The sequence below is a fragment of the Centropristis striata genome, chromosome 3 (assembly GCF_030273125.1).
Source record: "Centropristis striata isolate RG_2023a ecotype Rhode Island chromosome 3, C.striata_1.0, whole genome shotgun sequence".
NCBI classification, from domain to species: Eukaryota; Metazoa; Chordata; class Actinopteri; order Perciformes; family Serranidae; genus Centropristis; species Centropristis striata.
In genome coordinates, this window is record NC_081519.1 from 42,617,085 (window position 1) to 42,640,364 (window position 23,280).

Consider the following 23,280-nt stretch of genomic DNA (forward strand, 5'->3'; position numbering starts at 1 on the left):
TCATTTGAATGTTGAAATCATGGTGAGGGACAGCAAGGCATCTGATGGAAATGATTACGGGGTCGAAAATAACAGGTTTCCCATGGTCGGTGCTGATTGTTGATTGGCCACTCTCAGTCAGGCTGTAAAAAGGGGGTGGTGACTTCTCAGGACTCTATGGACTATCGGCGGTAAAATGGCTGAAAAACATCAGTGAAAATGAAAAAGCATGTATTCAACCCTCCAGGAAAAATGGAACCTGGAAACATTTCACACAGATAAGTGGAGCTCCAGTGTCACAGCGAGCCACCGTGTGATTGGACAGGGACATCCAGGCTGAATGGCGGTTTGTTTGTGATTGGTCACCCCGGCTACAGATGCCGTAAAAAATGTTCGACGTGGATAATTGCATTTGCTTTATCAAATCCCTCTGGAATCCAATGATAGCGTTAATATTGCCATGGCCTGTTTATCTTATTTGTCTTTATTTGGTGTTACAGCACCTCTTCCCTGCTCCCCCTCTGATGATCAGATTGGGGGCTTGTTTGGGAGGTGTTGGCATGCGTGTGTCATGTTGGATAGGCTTTTTATCTGGCACTGTGTCCATGCAGTGTGGTGATGCTATCAGCGTTAAAACCTGCTCCTCAATGGAGCCCTGTCAGCCAACAATGGAGAGCAGCATTACCCAGAGTGCAGCAGGACAAAGCCTTCTTTCGTTATCACAGGATTGGAATATTCACGGACTGATTTAACTGCTTTTACCAAGGGGAAGTGTCAGACCCTGAAAGGAAGAGACAGCACAGCAGAGATGGGAGAGAAAAAAAAGAGAGAGAGGGATATGAAAAAAAAGAGGAGAAAAACAGAATTCTGTGACTTGCGGGATGTTTACAAAGACAGATTTACAGAGCAGAAATTGCAGATTCATGGGTGAAATTGGGGGCATGAAATGTAACCACACAATATGTAACCTTAATATTTAAAAAAAAAAAAAAGATGTATTCTTAATTTCACAATCACTTCTTTTGTAAGACACTTTGAAGTGGAGGCATGTCTCTGTCTGAAGAGCAGCAAGACATTGATGAGATGTGCATGGAGAATGTCATTCACTTTGCTGAATTTGCGCTGTGTATTGGAGCTTTAATCTGGGGGCACATTTGTTTATTGGCATACAAATGAACATCTGCATGGAGCTATGCTTGGACTCCATGGTCTCAGCAGCTCCCTAATCGCTTAAAAGCCTAGAGATGCAGAGCATGCCAATGAGAGAGAGAGAGAGAGAGAGAGGGAGAGGGAGCAGCCGCGCCCAAGGCCTCCGTCATGCACCTCCTTTATCTGAGTTCTGCTCCCCGCGCTCAATATCCCTCTCCCTCTCTCTGTCTTCCAGGCCAACAGTTTAATTTCCAGTTTGCTGGTTGACTCTTTATTGACTTGACATTATAAAGAGGCATTTTGCTAACCTTCAGTGGTTTAGACAACAGCCATATTTCTCAGACCAGACACCTCAAACAACATGTCTGCATCTATTTGTAAAGTGATGAGACGAGGCACCAAATGGCTTCTTCCAGGGTAGAGGTGCAAATAAACTTTTAAATACAGGGGAAATGGCTATAAAGGTAAAAAATGTGGTGACTCATCAACTGCAACAAGTTCAAAGATACTTTTGTATAATAACATTAGATATAAAACAGTTTTATACAAAGGTGGCAGGTAATTGTATTACTTTTGTTGGTATTGTAATTGTTCTTATTCTTGTATTATTTAATGATGATGAAAGCAATGAAAACAAATAGCAGATGAAGTAGCTATAATAAACAAATATGTCTTTAGTAGATCAACTAGTTGCCTTCATGAAGGTTATAATGTTCAGTGTGATTGTAAAGGCTGTAGTTTGTATTGTATCGTGTTGTATTCAGGCCAATTGTGAGATTATGAGCAAGTTCCACACTGATTCAAATAACAATTTTAGCCCCTTCCAATGTTTTTTTGTTGTATTTTTTATTGTTAGTTGTTCCTTCTCTTGTGCCAGGGAAATCGAGAAATCTTCATTAAAAAAATAGACTGTTTTAAAGTAATTCAGAATTTCATTACACTGTCTTTGGATAAGCACAAATTCAAACAATCATACAAATTAATGAAACAACCCTCAATATGACCTTTCGAATTAAAAAGATTCTTTTCAAAATAAAAAAATAAAATACTTCCAGCTGCTACATAACTACTTAACCAGTGAACAGATTTGAGGTACTAACATTATTTTTGTGAAACATAAATTAACTGTAATAAAATGTAAATGTAATTACAAACACCATTGATCATGGTCCAAACAGTGAGATACTCCCACATATTCTTTCACTTTTATTTGTAAACAAACCACACAAGTGCACGCCACACATTTTCCTCTTCATGCCACAGTTGTTAGCAGCATGCTAGCTGCTAGCTGTCTGAGTACCACCACAAATAACCAACACCACAATTAGCCAGTGCAAAATAGATGGGAAACATGAGATATCAGCCACCACAATCAGTAAATGTTGTCTTGTTTACCAGTAGGCGTAGTAGTAGTAACATAACACTGAGAGATTTTTGTAATATTTTGTCTTAACCATGTACACTACTGGTCAAAAGTTTTAGAACACACCAACTTTTCCAGAATTTAATTGAAAATGATGCAGTTTAATGTCTCAGTGTACTCTGAAATGAATGCACATTTGCAACATTTAAAATTCTTTATTGAGCATGATAGTGTTTTGAAAGTAAAAAAAAAGATTCAAAATCACATTTTATGTTGGACTAAAGGACTAAAAAAGACACAAAATTACCAAAAAAAGACACAAAATGACAAAAAAAAGACACCAAAAGACACAAAATGACTTAAAAAAGACACAAAATGACCAAAAAAGACACAAAATGACTTACAAAGACATGAAAAGAATTAAGAAATTGACAAAATAGCCCAAGACTCCATAGAGTTAAGTTGTTAACCCATTTCTTGTTCGCTGAAAAAAGGCCTACTTGTATAATTCTGAAATGTACATTATTTTTCAGTTTTGGTTAAGCTTACCTTTTTTTATTTACCTCTGGCAGTTCACCACTTACCTTTGTACCCTTTCAAGCTGTTCATTTGACTTGAACTGCTTGAATTTCAATGAAAAACTGGAAAAATTGGGGTGTTCTAAAACTTTTGACCGGTAGTGTATATTAATTGGGATGGACTCTCAGTATGATGATGTAGCACAAACTAGAGCCTCTGACATGATTTATTGAATGGCTGTTGTATAAAACAGTTTGTATTTTTATTGGTGTACCCAATAAGCTGGCAGTGTATGTTGAACTTCTGTATGGAGAGAAGAACAGTAAAGATTATTTTTCAACTCTGTTTTGACCTTCTACCTGCTAGAAGTCATTTTTATCCACTGTCTGCTGCATTTTTTTCACATTTCTGTGAATAAGATATATGCCCGCGTCCAATAAAGGAAAGGATTTGACATCCCTTGAATCAAACGGACTCCACCAAAGAACAAGAATTCATATTTTATTCACAGGCGACCGATTCAAGATCAAAGTGGTTAAAGGGCTTTCAGATCTCTGACAAATTTCTACATGTCTATGATTAATTTACCTCTGTTTGAAAATCATATTTCATGGGCTCATGTTTTAACACTTGTGCAAACCTGTGGGTCCTATAAACTAAAGGAAATGAGCTGAGCTAATTTGTTTCTGATGGCGTGCTGTGATTTCATTTTGACGTCTCTCCTTTTAGTACCAACGCCCTTGTGTATATATTTCCTTTACATTTCATTCTCCGGATGAAATTGGATGTCAGTCATTTCTTACGTAACATACGTAAACTGGGTAACACTTTACAATAACCCTCATTTATAAATGGTAAACAGTCTATTAATGTTTAATCATCATTTATTAACTGTATATAGGCCTTTTAGAATGGTAAATACATAATTTATTAATGTTTAACTAACTAAATAATTTATAAATGACAAATAGATGGTATATTAATGTAAGTTTATAGTTACTTTACCACTAAAAGTTATAATTAATAGTTTATTAATAGTTTTAGTTGCACTCATTTTAACATTTTTAACAGCATATTAAGTATGTTAATGATTTTTAAATGATTCATATACCTTTGAGAAATTGGTTGAAAACATTTAAAGATTAAATATGTATAGCACTTTGTAAAATGGTTATTAATTGTTTATAAACCATCTATAAACATCACTTAGTTGGTTATTGTAAAGTGTTACCGTCAACTGTATTGTATGCTGAGTATATGCTCAGCCTGGAGTGTTTCAGTCCCTCACCTCTTCCTGGAGAACTCTCACCAGCTAATATGTCCGAGAGTTTATCTAGTTTGAATGTCTTGAGTTTCATACCGTTTGACGTGTAGAGATGGGATATAAGGACGCCGTGGAAAAAGAAAGACAGAGGCAGAGATAGGTAGAGACGTGAGGAGAGATTGCAGTGGGGGGGAGATAAGAAAAGGAGTTAGAATGTATAGCTCCGTGATAGATTTGTTTCAAACTTTACGTAAGCTGTTCTGCTCTGCAGCCAAATCACATTGTCTGGTTTTTCCTCCTTTATTCTGGTTGCATTTTCACAATAAGCGAGCGTGTGTGTCGGTGTGCCAGTTTGTGTGTCTGTGTGTACCTTATGGGCTGATGTGCGTGGGTTAATGAAGAGCAGTAAATGAAATCCTTTATTGTGTTTGATATAATGTCAGCTTCCATTAGGGAAACTGGTGCTGCGAATGATTGCTAGACTATCGAGGCCAGGAGAGAGGTGCAGTGTGTGTGCGTGGAAGACGGTGTGTGTGTCTGTGTGTGTGTGTGTGTGTGCGCTCCTGCGTGCTTGTGTGCACACCCCAGGGCACGGCGGAGGCACAGAGTGTGTTCTGTAATTATAAAATCATTAGCAGGTGTCCAGAGGAGATATGAATATGACTGTAATCTGTCCCCACCCATGATGGAGCGCTTGTCTCACACTCAAATGTCAACCTGTCTCAGCCAGCCCATTGAGAGAGCTTACAGACTCAAATTCAAAAGATTTAGTCCCAGCGACCACACTCCGTCATTACATGTACCCCCTACATATGACAGCCTTTATGTAGCAGCCATTTTTCAATCACGTATTGTTGCCCACCGTGCTTTACCGGATAAATCATCTGTCAAGGTCCTCCCGACGCATGTGATGAAATTTGGGGGCCTTTTAAAGTCCCCCGACCTTCACTTGACAGGAGATTTTGAAGTTTAAATGTGTAAGTACAAGCATAGGATGACATTAAAATAACAGCATGTAGCGATAACAAGAAAACACGCTGGCAGAAGAACAAGCTCATAGTCTGACAGAGTGACAGGCGCGCAGACAAACAGCAGATAGGCAGCCATGTATCTGGTCAGACATAAAAACGAGCAGACATTGTAGCCCTGGCGAGGAGACAAAGTCACATTGTAATCTAGAGCAGAGGGGCGGTTTCTATAGCAACAGTAGGCATCTAACCTACGCGCCGCTGCTTTTGCTGAAATCTGAAATTGGCGAGAGGAGGCTGGTATTGAGGATAGAGAGATTGTGAGAGATGAAGATAAGACAGGGCAGGGTGGAGGAGGAGGAGGAGGAGGAGGAGGAGGAGGAGGAGGAAGCAGATCGAGATAAGGGTGAAGAGAGAGAAGGAGATGAGCAGAGGAAGATTGATGTAAGGGAGGGGCTGGAGATCATCACCTGACCTCAGTGTTTGTCTCCTGTTTGGAATTTGTTGGTCCACTCAGCATGATAGATTTAATTTACTGATAGCACTTTGTGTCAGTGGGAATTTCTCCCACTTTGTGTGTTTCTGTGGCGTGCGAGCGCATACACTCGGCCCCTTGCGTTCGCTCGGCCTCCATTTTTTCTACATTGTGTACATTCACAAGTGCGTCTATGCTTTATATGAGTGTCTGCAAACATGTGATTACGCATTATATATGTGTGTGTGTGTGTGTGTGTGTGTGCTAGCAGGCTGGGAGGGAGATGAGTGCGGTGTAATTGCTGGCTTGGTGTTGTATCAGATGTGTGTTTAACCCGGACCCTGAGCCCGTAGAGACCTATGACCAGACGCAGCAGATGGCCCCGATGCCCCCGGGGGCCGCTCCACAGGTCTAGTGGCCCAGGACTGGTCCACATGGAGCCACCTCTCCTTATCTGCAGTTATCTGTGTGGTTGTGGCAGAGGTTGTTGCATTCATGAGTAGGATTGGTAAAACTCTATGTAATTATGGTTAGGGGTATTATTTATCATTTTGCAAAAGTCAACGTCTTTTTTACAAATAAGTATAATCTATATACGAATACGAAAACTTTATTATCCACTGAGTGGAAATTCCTCTTTGGTTTCACCATAGACATGTCTCAAAACAAACAGAATAAATAGTAAAACAATAAAGAAAAACATTTCAAAGATAGAAAAATATAAAATAGCCTACAATTTCTGTTGCCCACCTGCTTTGAATGTAGATTAAAGCATAAATTTACAAAATCCTAGAATGACGACTGGCACAAAATCTGGCAGGGCAGGACCTCCCCCCAGTGTTAGTGCAGAGTTATGGTCGTTTTAATTTTCGTGCTTTAGAACATAACCGCCATGAAACAATCAGAAAATAACATTTTATTCCTTTTATTCACCGCTTGGTTCTTGCTGGCGCCACTCCCTCTCTTCATTTAGTCTCTAGCTCGCTCGGCCACAGCTCCAGACAACAACAAGAACATATTATGCCTTTAATAAATGTAGTAAAAGCAGAAATAAGTAATTATTACTGTATTTGTCAACAATTATAACACCTCCTTTGGTATCCCCTAAGTCGATACTAGTGTATAAACAGATACTATACAAAAATATGATAAAACAGTTGCAATAATATATGTCTTATAATATAACAACATAACATAAAAAGTTATAACTGCTGCACATTATATGTCATATGTGTTTACAGCTTCCACTATACCCATGTGTTTATTGTTATAAATGCTAAATAGGGGAACTTAGTATAAAAAGTGGTTATCAAACTAAAAAAAGCAGTCCAGCTGTTCAAACAGATATGACACCAATAAGAGATGAATGACAAATTAAAGAAAAAAACAACAACATAAGTAAGTAAGTAAGTAAACTTTATTTATATAGTACCTTTCACAGACAGAAGTCACAAAGTGCTTCACATAGAAATCATACACATAACATAAAAATGTACATACAAGTTTTAAAAGACCAAAACAACAGCAATTTAAACAACCATAGCAGTCCCGAAACAATTAATCAAAAGTGTCTTAGAAAGCAATTAGAAGAGCTTCAATAATCTACTTTTCTGTGGAGTTCAGATAATTTTCTCGCTCATCAAACCATCCAGTGGGACCTTCTGACCTGTGTGGAAGCATCAGGACTCATTAGGAGTTTTTCTCCATCAATTTATTTAGGTTTTCCTTTGATATATTACATATAACACTGTATATTATATTATTTGCCATAAAAAGCTATTAGTGATAGGTACAAAATAACAGTGCAATGATGAAGTGTTGGCAAGGGAGCTCCAGTGTTGGAAACTCTCTCTTCAGTAATGTGTGGTGTATTTTTTTTATTTATTTTTTTTGGAGTGTATTATTTGTTTGAGTAAAGCTGCTGGACAGTGTCCCTGGGGTGCAGGGAACCAAGCGTTTATTTACAGGAAGCAGGCCTGAATAATGAGTTGTAATGCGGCAGTAGTGAGAGTAAACTCTTAGGAAGCGAGGGAGCGGTCTGAGCAGGACTGGGCTCAGGATCAATCCTGCTGGCAGACACAACAACACTGTTGCTCTGCCACAGTCTCGCTCGCTCTCTTTCTCTTCTCTCTCTGCAGAGGCTCGGGCTATTTTTAGCCCTGGCAGCTCTTTCCCCACTGCACCCACCACCACCACCACCACCACCACCACCACCGCTCATCTCTCTCCTTTCAATTCATCCCTCCATATCACCCCGACTTCAGCCTCCATGCTAACCCTCCACCTTTACCCAATGTACTCCCTGAGCGATCCGCTCTGATCCACTCAGCTCCTCTCCTTCGTCCTCACCGATGATCTCTCTGACAGAGGGAGTGCTGGTTAGTCAGTGGCGGTCCTACACAGGGGCCTCCAGGGGCCTCCAGGGGCCTCCAGGGGCCACTGCCCCCTGTGAAGAAGCCTTTGGCCCCTGCTGTGGCCCCTGTGTCAAATTGTTCAAACAATATCTCATTGTACACAGAAGGAACCCAGAATGTGTACATTGTATAATAGTTTAACTCTATGGAGTCTCATAGGGCTATTTTGTCCATTTTTGAATCCTTTTCATGTCTTTACGTGTCTTTGTAAGTCGTTTTGTGTCTTTTTTGGTCATTTTGTGTCTTTTTGTGTCTTTTTTGTGTCTTTTTTTGGTCATTTTGTGTCTTTTTTCGTCATTTGTGTCTTTTTGTGTCTTTTTTGTGTCTTTTTTGGTCATTTTGTGTCTTTTTTGTGTCTTTTTTTGGTCATTTTGTGTCTTTTTTTGTCATTTGTGTCTTTTTGTGTCTTTTTTGTGTCTTTTTTTAGTCATTTTGTGTCTTTTTGTGTCTTTTTTGTGTCTTTTTTTGGTCATTTTGTGTCTTTTTTCGTCATTTGTGTCTTTTTTGTGTCTTTTTTTCGTCATTTTATGTCTTCTGTGGGGTTTTTTTGTTATTCTGTCCTCTCATTTTGTGTCTTTTTTGGTCATTTGTGTCTTTTTTGTGTCTTTTTTCGTCATTTTTATGTCTTCTGTGGGTTTTTTTTTGTTATTCTGTCCTCTCATTTTGTGTCTTTTTTGGTCATTTTGTGTCTTTTTTTGTCATTTTTATGTCTTTTTCAAGACATTCAAAGATTTTGAATGCTAATGTGCCCCTCTGATTAAACACTGGCCCGTCCTTGGCTCCCACAGTAAAACTGGTCTAGAACCACCACTGTGGTTAGTAGAGGAGATGTGTCTGGGGGAGGGGGGGTAGATTCTGCTCCTCCTCTATCTTGTCCACGCTCATTACCCAAAGACACAAGCTGCGTCCGGGCTGGTCCGCCCCATGTTCGGTGTCAGTGTGAGTTTTGATCATACTGTGTTTCTGTGGTGAGTTGTTCGGGGCTGAGCCCAGCTGATGACTGACTCTCTGATTAGCGCTGGAGGCCAGCCAAGGCCCCGGCCGGGGTGTGTGGAGAGGCTCTCACGCCGAAGGGAGCTGAGAGAAAGATGGGGGCTGACAGAGGAACAGAATAGGTGTGTGTGTGTGTGTGTGTGTGTTCTTGTACTTCCTACATAGTGAGGACCAGAACACGTTTTTAACCAACAGAGTGGGGACATTTTTGCAAAGTGAGGACATTTTGGCCGGTCCTCTCAAAAATGAGAGTTTAACAAATTAACTGAAACTGTACTATGTGGTTACAAAAATAACTAAAACTAACTAAAATTATAGTGAAAATGTCCTTCGTTTTCGTCATTGTCAACTTTTTTCATGCATAATGAAGATGGATCAGACAAAGGAAATGAAGGCAAAATTTACTGTGACCTCTTTTAATCTCCCACCCAACAAATACCCCATTACAAAAAACTACAACTAATAAAAACTAATAAATACTAAACTAAAACTGGCAAACTGACTCTAAAAACTAATTAAAACTAACTGAATTTGAAAACCAAAAATCACAACAAAAATAAAACTAAAACTAATGAAAATCCAAAACTATTATAACTTTTCAAGGGAATTCACTGTTACAATGAGGGTACTCACAAAGATAGAAGTACAAGAATGTGTGTTTGTGTGTGTGTGTGTGTGTGTGTGTGTGTGTGTGTGTGTGTGTGTGTTCTTGTACTTCCTACATAGTGAGGACCAGAACACGTTTTTAACCAACAGAGTGAGGACATTTTTGCAAAGTGAGGACATTTTGGCCGGTCCTCTCAAAAATGAGAGTTTAAAAAATTAACTGAAGCTGTATTGTGTGGTTACAAAAATAACTAAAACTAACTAAAATTATAATGGAAATGTCCTCAAATTTACTGTGACCTTTTTAATCTCCCACCCAACAAATTCCCCATTACAAAAAACTAAAACTAATAAAAACTAGAAGTACAAGAATGTGTGTGTGTGTGTGTGTGTGTGTGTGTGTGTGTGTGTGTGTTTCTGAAGGAGTTAAACAAACGTAGAGACAGAGCAGCATGTGTGTGAGGCAGCAGGAGGGAGATGAAAACGGTGAAGAGTAAAACGGTGCGATGGAGCAAGAGACAAACAACAAGAGTGAGAGAAAATAAAGTGAGAGTGAGTAAGTGGTGTGTAAGACTCTCCGTACCTGTACCGCACGCCGTCTCCTCCTCTGTCAGCCGTCCTCCCGCATCAGACCGTGACCACGGCTCCTCCAGTGAGGGCGAGTCAGTCACTGCTATGCCCTTGAGAGCGCTCTTCGTCCTCAGCCAGCCTCCTCATGGTAATGAGGCCGGCCCCATGGACGCCGCTCGCTGCATGCAACCCCTGCCCGCCCTCTCGCCTGCCTCCACGGGAGATAAGAACGCCGGTTCAGAGGAGACGAGGGCGGCGGGGAGGCTAACAGCCCGGGTATGGGGTCTGTGCTCGGGGTAAAGGCCGGGGGCTTAGCGGTGAGAGGCTGAATCTGGGGCTTCAGTCTGTAATTAGAGCAAAATAGTGCAGCAAAATTGCATACATTTACATTCTTTTCCTTATTCCTTTGTCTGTTTCTTTCCTTTTGTGGGAGCTGTTTTCCGCTACTGAAAACACAGCCAGCTGAGGTCGATAAGACTCCCAGAGAGACTAATATTTTGAGTTTATTCTTCTCTCACTACAAACTGAGCCCATACCACAGCACATTTTTTTTTGGTAACACTTTCTATGAAGACTACATCTATATTGCATTATGAGCGCATTCATAGTGAATTATAATGCTCATTATAATCAATCATAATGCATTATGACTGCATTCATAAACACATGTAAAGCTTCATGATGCACTATATCAACAGTTATAAATATAGCTTATAATGACTTATAAATCCAAGTGTCTTATGAGTGCTCTTGACTGGTTATAAACTACAGGCTCATAGGATGCCATAAGTATAAATAAATGATCAATGTATGCTTTAAGTAAAGTAAGGTTCATATAGACGCATCTATAATGCAGCATAGCTAATCATGATCTTTCATGATTCATCATGATTAGCTATACTGCATTATAGATGCGTCTATATGAACCTCACTTTACTTAAAGCATACATTGATCATTTATTTATACTTATGGCATCCTATGAGTCCTTATAACAATTGATTGTTGAGGTGTGTGTATAGAGGGGTATGAGTAGTTGTAATGTATTATAAGCCTCATCAGTCTGCCTGTAGTTTATAACCAGTCAAGAGCACTCATAACATTTACATTTACATTTAGTCATTTAGCAGACGCTTTTATCCAAAGCGACTTACAGGAAGAGTAAAAAGCAAACAATCAAGGTATAGTGCAATAAGAGCTATTAGTGCTAGTGATAATGTCATAGTGTCATAAGACACTTGGATTTATTATTATTATTTAAGTCATTATAAGCTATATTTATAACTGTTGATATAGTGCATCATGAAGCTTTATATGTGTTTATGAGTGCAGTCATAATGCATTATGATTGATTATAATGAGCATTATAATTCACTATGAATGCGCTCATAATGCACTATAGATGTAGTCTTCATAGAAAGTGTTACCTTTTTTTTTTTAACACATGAGAATGTTCCTACAGTGTTTTTAACACGAGTTGGAACATGTTTCCACATACATTGCATCTTATTTACAGCAGCATCGCCCAGATATATTACATCCTCCGATATCTCTGCAGCTATCTGCTCGCCTTGTCATGACTCCTCATTCCACATCACACTACTCCTCCTGTGTTCTGTGATGCTGATTATATTCTCATGCTGCACAGTGTGATAGAATATAACCATGACTCTCTAGTCCGGGCTGATATAGACGCTGCTATATCTTCTCTCATCACCTGTCTTTTCACTTTTCTTTTCTGCACAGGAGAATGACATTTCATACTACGATTCCAAAGCGGATTCAGACTATGTGAGTACAGTATGGACTGCTCCCCTCCGTCCCCTGTCTGCCTGCCTTAAACCCCCAAATCCTACCCACTCCACTTCCCAACCCCTCTCCTGCAACCCCACCCCGTCCTCCCCCCGGCCTCCTCTGTGTTGCTGCCCCCAGGCCCCTGGGATGCCTGTGTGTGTTAGTGAGGTGACACTGCTTTATGGTGAGTCGGTGTGACAGAGCAGGGCAGGCCCACATGCATGTGACAGTGACTTCAGCTGTCCTCCCCCAGTCTTATTTCCAGAGTTTCCTCCCTCCCTGTGATGACTTCAGACCTCAACAGCAGCGTTGTTAGACCTCCGCACCCATCAAGACACCTCACACCGAAACACGAGTCATATCGCACTTTCATACACCATCATGTGTGTCATTCAGGCCCCGTTCACACGAGGACGGTCTGAACAGAAGACGCAAAAGTGGCGTTGCGTCTTCACTTTTTATTCCTCGTTTAGACGAGCGTTTTCGGGAGGAAATCTGCTGCATACGGTGACACAAAAGTGTGTGAAATTGGATTGTATGCATTTCAGGCGGCATCACTTAAAGCCATAAGAGCATCTTTGGGCATGTGGAAGTTTTCACGCCACACATTTTCATCAGCTACTCCTTCCACAAAGTTCTCCTCCATCACTAGATCTCCCAGGTTTCTTCCAAAGCCGTCTGGCTCCTCCCACCAATCGCTGCATCCAGAATGTGATGGAGGTAATTCCAGATCCTTCTCTGTTCACTAATACTATCTGTACATATCCTGTACATTTGGTGGAAAGACTCCTGTAAGTTTATTAGAGCTGCCAGAGCAGCTTGAAGGTCCCACCATGGAAATAATCCCACGTTTGTTTATTTCCTGTACTGGAGCATGTATGTGACGTAAACACATACGTGACGTGAGCAGATCAGATCAGAGTTTTGTGTCTTGTCAGTGTAGACGACACGCTACGGAGGAGCGGATTACACTTTTCCACTCTGGAGGGTGGTTTCAGATTTTTGCATCTTTAAGCCCCCAAAACGCCGTCACCGTCTAAACGAAAGGCACTTCCGATAAAATATTTTGCCGTTTTCACCCGCGAGCGTCCTCGTGTAAACGGGGCCTTAAACTCAAGAATATGAATGACATTCAAGGAAAGACGTGCAGGCCGGGCAGCGCAGTTTGCTCCAGAAAAGCCACGGAAGTCCACCGCCGTTTGGCCGCACCACGCCATCGCTGCAGTTCCTCCTCAGGACGGGTCACACTCGGAGCCGGCGGCCCGCTGATTGATTAAGTTTCAAGGAGGAGTGCAAAAATCCCCCCTAGATCACCAAAGCACAAAAAGATGGGAAGAGAGTGAAATAGAGAGGGGAAGAGAGTGAAGCGGAGGAGCAATAAATCATGGTGTGATTTTCTCTTTGTGCACGCCACTCCTGTGATTAATGACACAGCGCTTTAGGGCCTGTCAGCACATCTAATTGGAGAACATCAGTCATCATTAACATGGCACACTGAGGCCGAGCCGCTGACACACCCCTGACCCCCACTTCACCAACCACCCAAAGACGGAGGCAGAGGTCAGGCAGAGGTCATTCCTCATCTCTGCAACCCCGACAGTCACCCACCACTACTCCCAGATCTCCATCTTGATTCGTCCCACGATGACCACTTTCAGTTAAGGCTTTCATCACTGGAGCCAAAATGCGTTAATACCCATAGACTGTATATGAATAATAGACGTAGTCATCATGACGTCACCAGGTTGGTTTGTGGCCCGTTGGAAGCCTCGAGTTCAGCGTTACACTCGTCGCCATCTTGCGTCGCCATCTTGTTTCCGATACAGGAAGCAGACCATATTTGGACTGTGGAGGAGGAGAGGGATCTGATCACTGACTACAGCCTCTCTACACCTCAACCTGACTGAGAGAAGCTGCTGCTAATTCATGTTAGCATTAACTGGAGCATTAACTGGGATGTTAGTTTTGGCTAGCAAAAAAAACAAAAACAAAATGTATCTTTCTGACCTCAGAAAACTGGGCAGCGACTCCTTGGAGTGTCTGTTAGTCCAACCAGATGCTGAACAAGACATTTAATGAACAAAACGTTCAAATAAACTGTCATTAAGTGAAAATACAGTGAAAGGGTCAAAGTTATGAGACCAAATCGGTAAACGTCCTCTTTTCTATCTATATAACGTTATATATAACTTTATTGACACGTTGCCGTGGATACGCATTGCTCTGCTTCTCTCCTGGTGACGGCTCGCCTTGTCAGTGACCTGTCAATCAAAGGTAGCCCCGCCCCAAATCATACGATTCTTTATCTTCTATTTTCTTCTAAATGGGGCCATTATTAGAACTATTGACATCAAATTGTCTTGAAGATGATTTTTTACTAGTGATTGAGACCATAGTGTTGTCCTGAAAAAAAATTCTGAGGTAATAAATCAAGTCAGAAGTTTTCAAATTTTGCACTGAAATGAATGGGCAGATTTATTTTTCGCAGCCAAACTTAGCGCCCCCTGCTGGAATTTTCGGTGGATTGCAGGCTTAATGCACTTCCTGGTTGGCCTCCATGCTCAGACACGCCCACTGGAGGAGGAAAGTGATACGATATGCAACCAAAAACTAACCTATATCTTTACTTATCACTGTCATTCTTATCAGTAGCTGTATCAATGTGCAAAAACATGCCACCTGCGGATGAAGATTTTGTCCATGGATGTATTTTAAGAATTGGATAGTGGAACACAGGCACCTATTCAGTCCAATATGAACTGCTCTCCTGGCTCATACATAGGGCTGAGCAATATAGACCAAAAGTCATATTGATATATTTAGGCTGAATATCGATATACGATATATATCCCGATATTTTTATCGCAAAGTGAGAGCAAATGTTAAGTCAAAGTCAAAGCCAAACATGACATGACAAGTACTTTTATTGAAACCGTTTATTTAAGTGAACATAAATACTGTAATACTTTTTTTTTTAAATCAAAGCTCCATAAAGTGCACATTTAAATAAAAAAAATATCTTAAATCGAAATAGAAATAGCCTATGACATAAAATCTGCCAGTCTTTTTCTGAAATGAATATATTTATATGAGAAAAGAATAACGGAACATTACAAAATAACTAAATATGACAAACCCTAGTAAGGGGAGCATTTATATATAAAGAAAGAAAGAAATTGAACTTTATAGGTATATGCGATATGGTCTAATTCCATATCACATTTAAAAATATATCAATATTTTTTTTTTTACAAGCTTCGGGGTTAACGTTCGCGATATGTTTCTTCCTCTTTCCCCATCAGAATTTGCATTGTGATGACAGCGTTTTTTTAAATAACAATACGTTTCACAAATGTAAAACATCCATGGATCAAAAACAACTACAATTCTCAATCTCGTTTTGTAAATAAAATGTGTGAATTGTATTGACTCGTGAGTTAAGTGAACTGTTACGTCCCTCAAAAAAAGGTAAGTGATTGGCGTCTCTTTTATCCACGCCTCGTCTCCTCTTTCCCCTGTCCTGTACTCTATCCTGATTATTTCTCCTCTTGTCACTGTTCCCTTGATGTAACAGTGCAATGTGATGATTCATGTGACGATTCATTTTTAATTAATATTCACACATATTCCTTAAATGGCTTCCTTTCGGGACTGTCCTGTTGTCTGCACGTTGAACAGTATTATGACTTTCAAGTCTTACTGGCCATCGATTGAAAACCAAGATTATCCCCCAAACGTCTGTCCCCCATAACAGATTATAAGGTTTGCTTAACCCTTTATCAGGCAAAGAACTATATTTGGTAACTTCAGGTAATATTTCGAGAAAAAAGTTGCAAATTTACTAGATTAAAGTGGCAAATCTACAAGAAAAAAAGTTGCAGATTTAAAGTGGCAAATCTGCGCTAAAAAAGTCGCAGATTTACGAGAAAAAAGTGGGAAAAAATAAACTTTTTTCCCCCAGATTCACCACTTTAAATCTCATAAATCTGCAACTTTTTTTCTTGTAGATTTGCCACTTTAATCTAGTAAATTTGCAACATTTTTCTGGCAAATCTACAAGAAAAAAAGTTGCAGATATAAGAGATTTAAAGTGGCAAATCAAAAAACCTTTTTTCTCCCAGATTCACCACTTTAACCCTTAATAGGACACTCATTGAAATACTTGCAAATTCCAAATTTCAACCCTAGAGAATATTGGAGGATATTACATACAGCCAGAATGTATAAAAAAATACCATAGGAAAATAGTATTTTGAGAAAAAAGTTTACGAGATTAAAGTGGCAAATCTACAAGAAAAAATGCGTAGATTTATGAGATTTAAAGTGGTGAATCTGGGAGAAAAAAGTTGCTTTTTTCCCACTTTTTTCTCGTAGATCTGCTACTTTTTTAGCACAGATTTGCCACTTTAAATCTCTTAAATCTGCAACTTTTTTCTTGTAGATTTGCCACTTTAATCTAGTAAATTTGCAAATTTTTTCTCGAAATATTACCTGAAGTTACCAAATATAGTTCTTTGCCTGATAAAGGGTTAAGGAGGGAGCAGACAAAGCATCCAGAGGGAAAAATGCAAATATTCTTTGGACTGAAGGATTCCATTTTCACTGCAATATTTTCGTCCATTTTGTATAAAAATACTGTCTATCATGTCCTTAGGTAGGACAGCCATCATATATATAAATGACTACAAGGCTGAATGTTTTCTCACAAACATATTATGATTATTGTTGCTGTTTTGTAGTTGTGACATACTTAATACATGTTAAATATGTTATGGAGCAGCTATCTGCTAATTCTAATGTTATTTTTCTGAAGGAATCCCTGTTTGTTTAAAAGGGCTGTTTTTTGTTTATCTCACTCATTCCTGCAATCTGTCAAACACACACACACACACACACACACACACACACACACACACACACACACATACAGGGTCTTAAGTGACATGTTTGAGGTTAGCCCTGGTTGTCTGAAGGCGGGAATGAAAGAATCTTCAAAATGTCATCTCTGGCCTCTTCAGCCTTTAATTAAACCTTGAAAACGGGGAGATAAAATTAACAAATTGGGTAATGAATCGAGCAAAACAGGTGGTGGATGGTTGAAGAAAATGAACCAATCAGTCTTTCCTGTGTGGATTTATTCAGCACCTAATTAGAGGCTGCCTTGGTTAATTATGATTGGGCTCTTCTGAAGAAAAAAAAAATAAACCTCCCTGCCCGACATTGACAGAATTAGTGTCAGACTGATTGATAAACAAACACCTCAACCTCTCAGTGAGTGGTGTTGGAACGCTAGCACCGCTAACCTAATCAGGTTTACTATTAACACAGTCAGTCTGGGAGATCTCAAACTGTGTCAGCAGATCTCTACTAAACCAGAATTACTCCAAAGTCTTAGTTTGGATGGTTTCATCATTCAGTTTTTAAATTATTTCATTATATTCAGAAGACTCTGTATAACTGCCACGGGCACCACTGTTAGTTTTAATTGCAATAATTTGTAGTCAGCAATACTTTTTATTGCATTTCTATTCTTTCATATCATTACAAAAACTCTCAGAGCTGTGAGATTTTTACTGTGGAGTCAAAGGCAGGAATGACCTGAAAACATACTGCACATTTTTATATTTATATTATATTTCCTCCTGCTAAGAAAGCTACAACTCTGTTTAAATCTGCTTCAGTCCTTCCCTCTTATCTCCAACTTGTTCAAAGTAAGTATTGGAGCAACGGGAAACAGTGTTAGATTATCACTGCTTTAATTCTGGTTAACTGTTAGTTACTGAATATATTTAGATTTTTTAAGGAGAGAGGTCTTGAACCTTTTTAACCTTTTTAGATGTCAGATTGTAGCCTCAGGTCAGGCTGTTTCCACTTAAATTAAAGTTCTGCTCCCAGATATCATGTTAATAAAACTCATTTTAAACTAAACTAAGCTTAATTTCATAAGGCCAAACCATGTGTAATTGTTTTCAATCAAATGTTTAAAAAATTGGTATCCAAACAAAGTATTTATAGTACTAGCAACAATAATAAACATAATTTATGGAGCACTTTGCCTGCAATAAATGTAGCTTTACAACAAAAACTGAAAAATGCAGCACATTAAACACAAGCAAATAGACAAACAACAAAGTTAGACAATAAAGAATCCATTAAGAAAAAGAAAAATGAGGAAATTTGTGAAATAAATTATAAAAAACATATATCGTCAGAACGATATAAACACATAAATGGTATATATTTTGTTTCTTGAAGGATTTATGTCAATCAGATGTCACTTTATGTTCTGATACCTGAGAAAATATTCACTTACTCATCATTTTTTGACTTATTATTGGCTATTACCAGAAAAAGATGCTATATCATGATTTATAACGTCATTGAGATATAAAATACCCTTAATTGAGATAGAATATTTTTTGCGAAAACCCCCAGCCATAGTGGCATAGATTAAAAGTTAAATTAAATAAGTAATAATAATAATAATAATGCATTTTATTTATTGGCACCTTTCAGGACTCTCAAGGTCACCTTACAATAAACAATTAAAAACAAAACAATAATTATAAAACAGCAATGGCAGTAATAATAAACAGTAGGTTTTTAATAGTAGGTTCAGTAGGTTTTCAGATGTTGTTAATTCATGTTCAACAACAGTTTTTGGTAGGGTATTTTTATCAGTTGACCGCTCAACTCACATTTATCTGTCCAAACTTTTCCTTTGAGGTGGTATCTCCCATGAGCAGGTCCCTGTTATAACACCTTATTGTCCCTTATGTTGACTTTCAATGGGACTTCAGCACAACTATCGCCCTGCTCGTCCCAACAACAGCTTGTAATTGCATTTTAATAGTCAATTAAAGTCGGCCCATCAATCAATTTCTGCCGTGGACATGGAGTTTTGATTTAATTTCTCCAAAAAACAAACAGTTTTTATCGTGTCAGATCCAATTAACCCACGCTGCTTTATTAAAATGAAAAGTGCATTATTGCAGTCGCACACTTGCTGCACTTACAGATTTATATTAGAGTGAAAAAATTGCTCTTATGCTATTATTACAACACACGAGGAATGATCAGATAAATTAGTTTTATTTCAGTTTAATGTTTTCTAAGGATGCATCAAACAGAAGTTTTAGTGAGTGCTCTAAGGATACGCACTGAAATCTGATCAAGAATAAGCCAATAAACTGAGCAGGAGAGGGGGTTATATCTTGCTGCCATTTTTTTTTTTCACATCCCACAATCACTTGCTCCTGTGGGAACAGGCACAGATTGGACTCCATTGATAACTTAGCAAGATAAAAAGCTTAAATGTCAGTTTTTCTCTTTTATCTTCTGGCTTTCTTTGATATCTGACACTTTCCTAATGCAATATGTGTGTCAGGCTTTCTCGTCATGTACAATGGCCACACTGAGAAGCTGTAAAGGTGCCAACATTTGCAGCATTTTTTTTGTTTAAACAATCACAGACGAGAGAAAGGAGACAGTCTGTTATGAAATATGGGATCATTGGAAAAAGGGTGGGACACTAAAGCTGATTAAGTGGAGCTGGTTGCTAGTTATTGCTGGGGTTAATTTGTATGGCACCTCATGTTTCTGTGATAGTCATCTCAGTTACTAATGAGTCTCTGTGTCTGATACCTGCTGTTGTTCTTTGATGAGAAGGAGAGTATAGAACCACATAAATCTGAAGCCAGACAAAAGACAGAATAATTGCTATTTTGGTGGTTAATATTATCCAAACGCTGTTTGACTATGTGAGTCAGAGAGGCAATATATACTGTATGTAGCAGAGCCACACACTCAAAAAAATAACTTGTTCCCAGAAGGAAATAAAATTATGGAAATAATTTCCACCTAAATAAAATGCTTTAATTTAGCAAGAAACAGTTTTGTTGAGTGAACAAAATGTAAATATGTCGGGTCAACATGATGTATTTGCATTACTGTTACTTAATTACCAGGTCAGTCCAACTAGATTTGTAAGGGTAATTGTAACATACTAATGTAATTTTTATGTAGTTACAACTACTTTTTAAAATAGTGAAGTACATGAATTAATTGTGCTGAGCCAACAAAACAGTTTTAAGATTACCTTTATCATATGAAAATGAACATAATAGTAATTATTCAGGAAATAAATATTATATTCAGCAATTGAATTAGGTTGTTTTAACAGAAAGTATTCTAGTAAATTTTAAAGTGTTGCATTTTATGCTAAAACTACATGTTTTAAAACTGTTCAACCACAAAACATCATTTTATTTAGTAGAAGCTACATGTTAGACTAAGGAGAAGGTAGCAGACACCCAGTTTGCTTTTTTTGAGTGCAGTATGGGATGTGACAGAATGCAGCACTATATTTGCATGTGTCCACGCGTTTTTATGTCTATGCTCACTCAGATGTGTGTGTGTGTGTGTGCGTGCATGTGTGTGTGTCTGCAGACGGAGGATGGAGAAGAGGAGAACCCCCTGGAGAGCTCCACGTCTCTGGAGCTGGAGTTTGTGGACGATCCCAATTTTAAAAACAAGGTCAACTACTCTTCCAGTGCGGTGCAGATTCCTACAGACATATACAAAGGCTGTAAGTACACAAGAATACTTTTTAATATTAATGAGTGGTGATAAAGAGACTATTAAATGAGCAACAATCCATGTGCTTCATAGAATATATCTGTTAACCAACCTGGTCTCACAGGAATCCGTGAAATAGCCACAGATTTGAAGGATTTATGTCAATCAGATGTCACTTTTTGTTCTGATACCTGAGAAAATATTCACTTTTTTCACTCATAATTTTTTGAATTACCAGAAAAAGATGCTATATCATGATTTATAACGTCATTGAGCAACCTGGTCTCACAATAGATAGCCACGGATTCGCTTAACTCAAAATCCGTGGAATAGCCACGGAATCACTCAAATTTCCGTGAAACTGACACGGATTTCGCTACAATGCAAGTTAATGACAGTCATATCCCGTGGCTATTCCAACATACAAAGTGATTATGTACATTCACTGAGTGAATATTTAGAAAATAAAACATATATTTCTCGCTAGAAATGTGATCAAAATCCATTTTTATGCAGAAACAAAGTCAAAATATTGATTTTTTTTCACAAAAAATGAGAGAACTGTCCGCCATGTTTTGTGTTCTGACCACCGGGACCTTGAAAGTCACGTGACTTGAAACAAACCAATAGCCACGGGATATGACTGTCATTAACTTGCATTGTAGCGAAATCCGTGTCAGTTTCACGGAAATTTGAGTGATTCCGTGGCTATTCCACGGATTTTGAGTTAAGCGAATCCGTGGCTATTTCACAGATTCCTGTGAGACCAGGTTCCTGTTAACACAAGTGCTCAAAAACTGTATTTGAGATTAAATGCCTTCTTAATTAAAAACCCACATATGCAGTTTTCATGAAGACTGTGACATCCACAAATGTTTCCTTATTTGGGATTTGTTCTAAGGTATGAACAGAATCTACACACACTAACGAGCTCACTTACACAGATCTCAGAAATAATATCTGGTGGTGACTTCCTGTAGAAGTATCTCCACTTCAGAAGTGCAGAAGTTCTCCACTGTTGACTTAATTCTCTCACTTTTTATTTTCATTTTCTGTGCACCACACTGAAGTCTCATGCACTTTTATTTCGGATCAACTGGATTGTGATTTGAATTTACAAGGACACTGGGATTCATCATAATAAAAACAGATATGAACAGTTCTGCAGATTGAGAACACCTTCATGAATCTGGCCTTACGACAGGGGTGGGCAACTGGAGGCCCGGGGGCCGCATTCGGCCCTCACCCTCACTTGAAGTGGCCCTCAGTACAACTACATGCATTTGAGCATGAAATCTTAAAAGTGCAGTGTAAAAATGCACAAAATTACTTCTTGCAATTAATGTTGCTGCTGTTCTTGCACTGAAAAAAAAGGAATCACAGTAAGTGGTTATTTTTTATTTGCATCAAACCTTTTGTATTCCTATTTATACTGTTATATTTGAGTATGAAATATGTTAAGTTACTGCACTGTAAACATATTTAAAATTGCAGTTTCATCATATCTGGTTAAGTGCACGCTCCTATATGTGGCCCTGTGGTAGTGAACATGAAAAATTGTAGCCTCCTGCAGCATTTAATTTGCCCATCCCTGCCTTACGAGGACCTTTTCTTGAGAAAAAATGTAGGAACAAACTTTGGAAGGTGTTTGTGAATGAGATCCATTGTGACATTAATAACTGCCTGTCTTCTCTTCGCCACTACAGTTAAATATGACACACCTACTGTAGAGTTATCTGCCATACTGACTGCTGTGTGAGCGCACCAAGGTTATAATAGTTTTGGATTTTTCTTTAGTTTTCGTTTTAATTTCGTTGTGAATTTTTGTTTTCAAATTCAGTTAGTTTTAGTTAGTTTTTAGAGTGAGTTTTCTAGTTTTAGTTCAGTTCTTATTTTTTGAAAATGCTTAGTTTTAGTTTAGTTTTTATTAGTTTTAGTGTTAGTTTTAGTTTTTTTGATGGGCTATATGTTGGGTGCCAGATTCAAAGAGGTCATAACATTTTTTGCCTTTATTTCCTTTTTAGCCTTAGCCCCAATAAGGTTATTAACTCTTACAGTTCCAGGTGATTTGAATTTTGGTTGGAGTGTAGACATCCCAGTCTCAGTAAACATATTTACCATGTGTTGCATGTTCAAATAGAAACACTGAATTATGTATGGAAAAAGTTGACAAAAAAACAAAAACTAAGGACATTTTCACTATAATTTTAGTTAGTATTGTAACCACAAAAAACAGTTCTCTACTCTCAACTCTAGTTTTTATTTTTATTTCAGTTAACGAAAATGTTTTTCAATTCTAGTTTTCGTTATTTCGTTAGTTTTCGTTAACTATAATAACCTTGGAGCGCACACTGCATTTCCTTTATGTGACCAAGAGAGTGCATAATGCAATCCCTCTTAAAAAGGAAAAATATTGCACACAGACAAATCAATAGCCACATAGAGGGCATAACAACACAGCTTTCTGCAGGATCACAGAGATGTGAAGCTGCAGTAGAAGCTTCTCTCACCTGTGTTGTTAGGATCATACAGCGTGAGGACCTGGGGAAATGGATGGAGTAGAAAAAAAGTCACGCCCTTTTGGAAGTGTTTTTGCCACTAGATATTTTAA

The 23,280-nt window shown here is 38.6% G+C and overlaps 1 protein-coding gene across 2 annotated transcripts in view; it reads left to right on the plus strand.

Annotated features, from left to right (window-relative positions):
* Positions 1 to 23,280, plus strand: part of cacna2d2a (calcium channel, voltage-dependent, alpha 2/delta subunit 2a) — a 241,092-nt gene that overhangs the window by 133,846 nt on the left and 83,966 nt on the right. For both annotated transcript variants that reach the window (XM_059328728.1, XM_059328729.1), the window contains exons 5-6: positions 12,045 to 12,089; positions 20,541 to 20,679. In XM_059328728.1, coding sequence (XP_059184711.1) covers positions 12,045 to 12,089; positions 20,541 to 20,679 — 184 coding nt within the window. The remainder of the gene's footprint in view (positions 1 to 12,044; positions 12,090 to 20,540; positions 20,680 to 23,280) is intronic.